The 9937-nt window shown below is 59.2% G+C and overlaps 3 protein-coding genes across 3 annotated transcripts; all 3 read left to right on the top strand.

Moving 5' to 3' along the window:
- Nucleotides 1-69: 69 nt before the first annotated feature.
- Nucleotides 70-1020, top strand: DQ04_06531020 (hypothetical protein; the record flags this gene model as incomplete). The annotated part of the gene is made up of 1 exon (XM_009314754.1): nucleotides 70-1020. One exon carries the CDS (start codon nucleotides 70-72, stop codon nucleotides 1018-1020), a length of 951 nt encoding a protein of 316 aa, XP_009313029.1.
- Nucleotides 1021-1411: 391 nt separating this feature from the next.
- DQ04_06531010 (putative RNA helicase) lies at nucleotides 1412-7849 on the top strand (the record flags this gene model as incomplete). Its single annotated transcript, XM_009314753.1, has 1 exon — nucleotides 1412-7849. One exon carries the CDS (start codon nucleotides 1412-1414, stop codon nucleotides 7847-7849), a length of 6438 nt encoding a protein of 2145 aa, XP_009313028.1.
- A 380-nt stretch (nucleotides 7850-8229) lies between these two features.
- Nucleotides 8230-8898, top strand: DQ04_06531000 (hypothetical protein; the record flags this gene model as incomplete). The annotated part of the gene is made up of 1 exon (XM_009314752.1): nucleotides 8230-8898. One exon carries the CDS (start codon nucleotides 8230-8232, stop codon nucleotides 8896-8898), a length of 669 nt encoding a protein of 222 aa, XP_009313027.1.
- Between the last annotated feature and the right edge of the window lie 1039 nt (nucleotides 8899-9937).

Here is a 9937-nt window from a genome sequence, read left to right as displayed (position 1 = left end):
GCGCTTGAGACAGGTCTGATGTTCCTGCGGCAGCAGCAGCACGGGAAGGTGCGGCAGCGGTCGCTGGGAATGCTCTCACTGCTGCTCGTTTCGCCTTTCCACCGCTGCATCGAGACGGCCCTTATTGTGAACATCGTCGGCTTCGACGGGCGGCTGTCCATCTTCGTTGACCCGCTGCTGTCGGAGTGGCACTCGCCGAAGTTGTTCTCGCGCCCGCCCCTTCTGGGCGGCGGATACGCGTGCACCGCTGCGGACGTGATCACATTCCGGCCGCAGTGGGAGGCGCTGCATATGGCACTGCCGTCCTTTTTCCGCTCCGCTGCAGCAGACGTGCGCTACGACATTAGCGACGCAATGCTGGCGCGGTGGCTGGCGGCGCTCGAGACGCGATGGGCACAGCGACCCGCGTTTCTTCTGTGGACCTCCGCGTCCACGCGGGATTCGCTACGACGAGGTGCGTGTAGTCGATCCAGCACGGCGAACCGCCCGTCTAGCAACAACGACACTCGTGGTAACAACCTAAGCGGTATCAGATACCCAGAGAACGCCAGCGGCTTGCTGCGCCGTGTGGGCGAGGCAGTCCACGTGCACTTCGACGCCGACGCGGGCACGGCTGCTGTTGTGCCACCGCATGTACGGGAGGCGGCACTGCAGGACGCCAAAGGCTTGCCACGCACCATCGCGAGGCGCAGTGCTCCAGCAACAGCAGAAGCAACAACCTCAGTGTCGTCGGGCGGGGCGCTGCTACCGCCCACGCGCACCTTGTTGGTGACACACGCTGAAGTGGTGTCGATGATGCTGAAGCACTGCTGCCCGAAGTATCATGCCGCCGACAGCGGCTTCTCTGTGCCGTACTGCAGCCTCACAAGTGTGTCACGGTCTAACGACTACTATGGTGCCCCAGGTGACGTGTCGTTGAATGCGCGACCGTTGCGTGAAGAGAGGACCCGGGACTGGAATGTGGAGGTGGAAACGTCGACGCTACACCTGCTGACCACAATTGTTCTGCAGTATGTATAGACTCCTGTGCGTGCGTGTGTGTGTGTGTGTTTCTAGGATAGGGAGAGAGAGAGAGAGAGAAAGCGGAAGGGAGAGGGAGTGATGGGCATGGATCCGAGGACTGCAGCCTTGCAGAGCGTCCTGTGCATGATAGTAATATGTACGGGGAGCAAAGAGGAGGGTAATAATTCGGAAAGAGGGTATCAACTGAAATCCAGTGGAGTGCTCCGACGTGCTAGGCGTGGTAGTGACACTATAACTCTATTTGGGATAGACACTGATTGCGTGGCTTGATTTATTATTATCATTATCGTTATTTTACTTATTTTTCCCTTTTCTTTTATTGATTATGAATGACTTTTGGTGGGTCTGCGACAGATCATTGGTACGCGCATATAGTGGTGGGCCGGCAATGCCGAAGCGGCAATTGTGCCAGCAGTGCAAGTCGTACGATGAGGGCGCCGAGGACCCACGCGACAAGCAGTGGTACTGCAATTCTTGCTGGACGGCCTACAACAATGTCAACAAGGACAGTAATGTCAACAAAAAGAACAACAGCAATAACAACAAAAATGTCTCTAGTAGCAGCGGCGGCAACAACGGCGGCCGTCGCGGCGCGGACAAGACGCCGAAGAATGATCAGAAGCTCGGCCGAAAAGGGGCCGCTGCTGGTAACACGACAGTTAGCTTGAACATCGAAGTGCAGGATGCTGTTCGCCGTCTGCACGGCATGTACGCAAGTTGCGCCCATAGTTCTTCACATATCCCCGGTGCCCACGCGACAAGCCTGTTAGAAGACGTGCTGGTTCTGCTGCACGACGACGCGGGAGGCCGGCAGCGCGCAAGCTCCTTCGCTGGGCAGCTGATGCAGCGGCAGCAGACCGTCGCGGTGGCTGCGCACTCCGGCGAGCCACTGTCCCCACGCGGCGACCGTGTCGGGTGCGTGGGCCGCTCCGCCTACCAGGAGAGCCGCAAGGTGCCACTCGACATGCTGCTCTCCAGTGTGGACGATATCGTCTCACAGATATACGTCCACTTCGACGAAGACATGACGCAGATTATCCTCAACGCTCTGGACAAGGTCACCGCGTGTGACACACAGAGGCAGCGTGACGCGGCGCGGGTGCGTGTCGTTGACGAACTCCTGCAGACGCTCGGCGACGAGCACTACGACCTCCTGCAGTGTGTGATGCACCGCCCACGCGACATCTTCCTCCGGCTGCTGGAGGAGTTCTGCACCCTCGAGGATGACGATAGTAGCAGCAACAACAATAACAGCTCCGCCGCCTTGCCGCAGCACGCACTGACAGTCCGCTTTGTCAAGACAGCGAAACAGCGATCGGAGATGCGGGAGGTGGCGTTCGCCCACAACGGCGCGGCGACAGACCAACGCTGGCTAGCCCACATGACGCAGCGTTACCGGCAACTGATGCAGGAGTCGGAGCTGGACGAGATCTTCAAGCGCGATCTCAGCGTCGGTGGCTCATCGGTGCCGAGCGGTGCCACCGTGACGCAGAAAAAAGATCACATACGCATCCACGTCCCACCTCCGGTGCAGAAGGTGCTGCCGGAGGCTCAGCGCGTGTGCGTCGCCACATCGCTACCGGAGTGGACACACCCCGCATTCCTCACGATTAAACACTTGAACACCATACAAACCTCNCTCTTCCGTACCGCATTCCATACGTCGCAGAACATGCTCGTGTGTGCGCCGACAGGGGCAGGCAAGACAGTGTGCGCACTGCTCGTAATGCTGCGCTGCATCGAGGAACACTTTGTCGAGGGGAAACTGGACCGAAACTTCAAGATAATCTTTGTCGCTCCAATGAAGGCGCTTGCTCAGGAGATGGTGGAGAACTTCTCGCGCCGCTTAGCCCCCTTTGCAATGGAGGTGCGTGAACTGACTGGTGACATGCAACTTACCAAGCGCGAGGTTGCACAGACGCAGGTCATCGTGACAACGCCAGAAAAGTGGGACGTCATCACACGTAAGCAAAGCAACGAAGACCTTGTGCAACAGGTCCGTTTAATCATCATTGACGAGATCCACTTGCTGAACGAGGACCGCGGACCAGTTCTGGAGGCCATTGTGGCGCGGACGCTCCGCCAGGGTGAGCTCAATACGGATCAACAGCAACCCACGCGCCTTGTCGGTCTATCCGCCACGCTGCCAAATTACAAGGATGTGGCAAATTTTCTGCGCGTTGATCTGCAGGAGGGGCTGAAGGTATTCGGCCCGGAGTACCGCCCGGTGCCGCTCGAGCAAACCTTTGTTGGACTGCACAACAACACCAAGGACAAGGAGCGCCAGCTTGACAGGCTTGCATACAATGAGGTGGTCCGCAACGTGCGGGAGGGGCACCAAGTGATGGTCTTTGTCCACTCACGCAAGCAGACAGTGGGGCTTGCCAAGTACTTCATCGAGGAGGCGAAGAAATTCTCACAGGAGAGCCTATTCAAACCAAGCGGCACTCTGCCAAAGGAAGTGGTGACACGCGGACGCAACCTGCAGGGTCGGGATCTTTCAGATCTGTTTCTTGCCGGCTTCGGCGCCCATCATGCCGGTCTCGTGCGCTACGACCGCACTGCAACAGAAGGGTTGTTTCGCGACGGCTACATCAAGGTCCTGGTGTGCACTAGCACCCTCGCGTGGGGCGTTAATCTGCCGGCGCACACCGTAATCATTCGTGGTACTCACTTGTATGACCCGAAGCGTGGCGGCCTCGTGCCCATCTCTGTCCTTGACGTGATGCAGATATTCGGCCGAGCTGGCCGACCACAGTACGATACAAGCGGCCACGGTATCATTGTGTCGGACGAGAAGGATGTCGGGCATTATCTCCGACTGCTCGCCAACGCCCTCCCCATCGAGAGTCAGCTGCAGAAGTGCCTGTGCGACCACCTCAACGCGGAGATCCACGCCGGCACCATTTCCTCCATCGTGGAGGGCAGCCGGTGGCTGGAGTACACCTACCTCTGGCAACGTGTGCGGGTAAACCCGCTGCTGTATGGAATAAAAATTGCCGACGTGCGACGAGACCCTAAACTCAAGACGGTGCGGTACGAACTCGTCAGCAACGCCGCAGAGGAACTGGCAAATGCTAGCATGATTCGCTACAATCCACAGACTGGATCTGTTGACACAACAGACTTGGGTCGAATTGCAAGTTACTACTACATTTCCCACGAGTCCATCGCGACTTTTAACCTTAAGATGCGGCGTCCTGACGAGTCGTGGATTGAAAGCCTCGACATGGGCGCCGCTATGAACATTGTCGCGTGCGCGAATGAGTTTGAGCAGTTGCGCGTGCGGCAAGAGGAGTTGGATGAACTGAAGAAGATCCACGCCTCGTTACCAAAGCAGGTGCAGCGATATGCCATTGTCGGTGAGAGTGCTGATGAGACTGGTGTGGAGTGGAAGGTAACAACACTCATGAAGGCGTTCATTAGCCGGATTCATATTGACATGCATTCCCTCGCCTCTGATGTGAACTATGTGATGCAAAATGCGCCTCGTATTGCTCGTGCACTCTTCGAAATTGAGATGCAGCGCGGTCACCCGCTTACCACCGCTGTGTTTCTGTCACTCTGCAAGTGTATGGAGCAGCGCTGCTGGGAATTCGACCACCCACTCATGCAGTTCAACGTGGATTTTACCGATGCTGTCATTGCAAACCTTGCAAAGAGGCGCCCGAGTATGACGCTGCTGCAGGAGATGACTGCGCGGGAGATTGGCTCTATTGTACACAACCAACGTTTTGGCGGTGTGATTGCCAATCTTGTTGCCTCATTTCCAGCCGTAACACTGACTGCGGACGTGCAGCCAGTCACACGCACAATTTTGCGTGTTAAGGTGACTATCACGGCGACATTCACGTGGAATACCCGCTACCACGGCTCCACCGAGCAGTTTTGGTTGCTCGTTGAGGATCAGGACAACCACTTCATCTTCCACCACGAGCTGATCTCGCTGAAGCGTAAGGAGGTGGAAGCGGGCACGCCACTGGTGGTGAATCTCTCCGTTCCTATTCTGCCGGAGTATGACATGTACTCCGTGCGGCTCTACAGCGACCGGTGGATCGGATGCCGTGAAGAATTTACCTTCTCCATTGGACACCTGCACCTGCCGGATGACACGCAGTCGACTACCACGCTGCTGCCGCTCGCGCCACTCCGTCTGGAGGTGATCCCGGCACAGTACCACCCCATCTACGAAGGGTTTCCACAGTTCAATGCGGTGCAGACGCAGGTATTCCACGCCATGTTCCACACCGATAGCAGCATCTTCTTAGGCGCACCTACCGGGAGTGGAAAGACTGTTGCGGCAGAGATGGCAATACTGCGCGTCTTTGAGAACTACCCGCCGGGGTCAAAGATCGTGTACATTGCCCCACTCAAGGCGCTCGTAAAGGAACGCGTGAAGGACTGGACGACGCGCTTCGACCGCCGCCTTGGCCGCCGCGTGGTGGAGCTCTCCGGCGATGTGACACCAGACATCTCGGCGTTGGTGCAGGCTGATATTCTGTGCACCACGCCGGAGAAGTGGGACGGTCTCTCACGTAACTGGCAGGTGCGCCGCTACGTGACGGCGGTGCGTCTCGTCATCTTCGACGAAATCCACATGCTCGGTTCCGACCGTGGCCCAATTCTTGAGGTAATTGTGAGCCGTATGCGCTACATTGGCTGGCACCGCAAGGCGCCGATCCGCCTCGTTGGGCTCTCTACTGCTGTTGCAAACCCAGCTGACCTCAGCTCGTGGCTCGGTGTGCAGAACAAGTGGGCGGTGTTTAACTTTGACCCCTCTGTGCGGCCGGTGCCGATGCGAGTGTTCATTGCCGGTTATCACGGCAAGAATTACTGTCCGCGCATGGCGGCAATGAACAAGCCTGTGTACAACGCAATCTGTGAGAAGAGCCCCAACAAGCCTGTGATTGTTTTTGTTTCCTCGCGTCGGCAGACGCGGCTGACGGCAATGGCACTCATCGGCTACCTGCTGATGGAGCAGAACACCGCCAAGTTTGTGCGCATGGACACAGATGAGGTGGCCACCCTCGTGGCGCGTGTCAGCGACCCGTACGTGAAGCACTGCATGCAGTTCGGCGTTGGTGTGCACCACGCCGGCCTGCTGGAGAATGACCGCACAACAGTGGAGTCCGCATTCCTCACAGGGAAGCTGCAGATCCTTGTGGCGACCTCGACGCTCGCGTGGGGCGTCAACTTCCCCGCGCACATGGTGGTGGTGAAGGGGACGGAGTACTACGACGGCAAGACCAAGACGTACATCGACTACCCCATCACCGATGTGCTGCAGATGATCGGCCGCGCCGGCCGACCGCAGTTCGACGTCGACGGCGTTGCCCAGGTGCTGTGCCACGAGCCCAAGAAGGGGTTCTACCGCAAGTTCCTCTACGAGCCGTTCCCGGTGGAGAGCGCGCTGCACAAGCAGCTGCATGTGCACATCAACGCTGAAATCGTCGCCGGCACCATCACGACGCGGCAGGACGCGGTGGATTATCTGACGTGGACGTATCTGTTCCGCCGCCTCGTCAAGAACCCGTCGTACTACGGCGTGGAGGATCGCTCGCCCAAGTCCGTCACCATTTTCCTCTCCATGCTCGTCGCCGGCGTCCTCGACGAGCTCGAAGCGTGCGGCTGCATCGAGTCGCCTGAAAGTGACGACGACGACGACGACGATGACGACAACAACAATGGTGCTGGCGGCAGCGGAGGGAATGACAAGGACCCCAACGCGCTGACATGCACCGTCCTCGGGAGGCTCTGCTCGTACTACTACCTCTCGCACAAGACGGTGCGCTACTTTGATGCGCACCTCGACGCAGACAGCTCGCACATCGACGTGCTCACAGCACTCTCTGAGGCGGAGGAGTTTAACGAGCTTCCGGTCCGGCACAACGAGGATAAACTCAACGTCACCCTCAGCCAAAGCCTGCCGCTGCCCATAAATACAAATAACGCGGAGTCGCCGCATGTGAAGGCGTTCCTGCTCTTCCAGGCACACTTTGAGCGCAGCAGTTTGCCCATTTCTGACTATTACACTGATCAGCGGTCGACGCTCGACAATGCGGTGCGTGTAGTGCAGGCGATGGTGGACATCGCGGCGAACAACGGGCACCTCTACACCGCGCTGCGATGCATGTCGCTGCTGCAGTGCATAGTGCAGGGGTTGTGGTGGCACTCTAGCACGCTACTGCAGATCCCGCATGTGACGGAGGCCATGCTTCCCACTATAAAAGCACGCTGCAGTGGCATCGAACACGCAGCGCAGGTGGCAAACAGTCCGCTCTCCACACTGCAGACGATGCAAGGTGTTCTGCGCGACGACTGCGGCCTCACTGCGGCGCAGCTGCGTGAAGCAATGGAGGCGGTCGTCGGTTTCCCCCTCATTGATGTCCGACTAACCCTCTCCCGCATCCTCGAGGGGGAGAAGAAGAAGAATAACAACACTGATGATTTTGCTGCTGGTGGCGACGGCGCACAGGCGGAGCAGGGAGAGGCAATGGAGGAGGCGGCGTACGAGTTGGCGGTGCATCTGACGCGTCTCTCTGTGGCCAGCAAGCACGCCGTTGCCCCACGCTTTACCAAGGCGAAGGACGAACAGTTCTGGCTTGTGCTCGGCAACGAGGCAACAGGTGAGCTGATTGCGATGAAGCGCGTGAATCGCCTGTCGACGCGTGTCACGACGACGCTGTGCTTCGAGTGGGACGATGAGTGGGCCGAATTTGCTGAGGGCGGCACGGTGACACTCAACCTGTACGTGGTGTGCGACTCGTACATTGGCCTTGACCAGCAGCACAGCTTCCGGGTGCCGGCGCCGACCAACAGGTGGTAGGGCAAGAAGGGAGGAAACACAATTGCAAGGAGCTGAAACGTGGCTCCCCGGCAATACATGCGACGGGGACAGAAAAGAGGAGGAGTGACGGAGGGACTTTTCATACATGAGCGAGCAGCAGTTGTTGGTGGCGTGCTGGTATGTGTTTGCCTCTGTCTGCGTGCATCTGTGTTCGCGCCTGCTTACTAATTCTCCATGTGTGTGTGCATCCACATGATTCGGCACGTCTTGCTGCGGCTATGCCTGGTGGAATGGTGGCACTCTTCTCTTCTTCCCCCCCTCCCCTCTTGCCCCCAATTTTACGGCCTGCCAAATTGCTGTTCTCTTTTTCCATGGAATAACAACACTAACAATAATAGAGCAGAAACGGTGGCTGGCAGATGGGCGCTCCGCCGGTTCTCACCGGGCGGTGCTTTTGGGGCAGGCGCGCGGCCCCCACCGGCCCGCTGCTGTACACTGCCGTCACCTCGCGCAGTGACACGCCGCTGAGTCTCGTGGGCAACACGTACTACGAGAGGCGCTTCGGCAAGAAGGCCACAGCAACAACCACAGCAGCCGGAGCAGCAGCAGCAGCAGCAGCAACAACAACGCTTCCACCGCTCTGTGCGGGGGATGTTGTGGTGAGGATGGGCTCCGCCACGCCTGCGTCGCTGCGTAACCACCGCGTGGTTGACGTGACAGGCATCCAAACAAGTTTTCTCGATGCCTCGGAGCGCAATGGGCGCGCGCGTCTCCGCGTGGACGACGTTGTAAATTCAATGCACCTTCACAACGGTCACGAGGTGCCAGAAGTGCGGCGCGGCGCGGTTGCTGTTGGCCGGCTAACAGTCCTATGCGCTTTTCCCCTCGCCGGTGCCGCCTCGCTGGTGCCGCTGCTGAACGCTGCGGGGACGCTGCTGAAGCGCCAGTCGCTGACCTACCACAGCGAGGAAGAGGGCGTGCAGCTTGTGCGTGTCCTTGGGGAGAACTGCCGTGCCGCTGCACTGCAGCGGGTGTGCCTCAGACCGGTCACTCGCGGTGACTGCGTTGTTGGTGTGCGCCTTCAGTGAGGCAATGTGTGGCGTGGGGGCTATTCCTCTGTGTGTTTGTGTGCCCAGTATGGAGTGCTGTGGTGGGCCCACGTGGATAGCGAGTCTGGGAGCGTGGAGCATGCGGTGTGTATCTGTGTGTGAGGGGGGACGTATGTATGTATGCGTGTAAATGGCGGCTTTCTTTCTTCCTCTCTCTTCCTCTTTTCCCCCGCCATCCCAACCCCTGCTGGTGTTGCTGTTACCACTCCTGCAACAGCAACAGTAACAGCAGCAGCGCCGACCAGCCCATGCCAAGCGGGCCCAAGGCGAACAAGTACATGAACCGCCACGCCGCGGAGGCGCGCGAGCGGGAGCAGCAGCGCAGCTCGGAGGCACGCGCCGCGCAAGCCAAGGCGAAGGAGGATGCACAGTGGGCCAACGATGACCCACGGCAGCAGAAGAAAGAGGCGAAGCAGCGCGAGGCGGAAGAAAAGGCGCGGCAGCAGGCGGAGCTGCGCGCCAGTCGCAAGGAGCAGCTGCTGGAAGAGGAGCGGGAGCTGAGCCAGAAGGCGCCGGTGAAGGTGACGCGGCGGCAGATACAGAAGGACCTGTCGAAGATGCTGAAGGACTACGACAGGGAGAAGCAGAGCGAGCGGCGGCAGCAGCACGGCGCCGCCGTCGTCGTCGGCGACGCCACCCCCACGGAGCTCCCGACCAGCAACCCGAATAAGGCCAGGAGCATCAACGCCGACAAGGAAGGCGGCGGCAAGATCGCTGCTGTCGGCGGCGTTGGCGAGGCGCTGTCGGCGATGCGGTCCGGCTTGACAGGCGATGGGGCGGCGCTGCCGGACGATCGCCACATCGGCAAGCGTGCGCGCGTCTTGTACCGCCACTTCTGCGAGGAGCAGCTGCCGCTGCTGCGCGATGAGAAGCCGGGGCTGCGCCGCACACAGTACAACGATGTGCTGTGGGAGATGTGGCAGAAGTCGCCGTCGAACCCGTTCGTGCAGCGCAGTGAGTTGCGGTCGAAGGAGCGCCTCGAGCAGGAGCGCCGCTGGGTGGAGGGCGACGACGACGA

This window comes from Trypanosoma grayi (assembly GCF_000691245.1).
Source record: "Trypanosoma grayi strain ANR4 Tgr_653_V1, whole genome shotgun sequence".
Taxonomy (NCBI): Eukaryota; Euglenozoa; class Kinetoplastea; order Trypanosomatida; family Trypanosomatidae; genus Trypanosoma; species Trypanosoma grayi.
The sequence above is the reverse complement of the archived record's forward strand: the minus strand, read 5'-3'. Positions and strand labels throughout refer to the sequence as shown.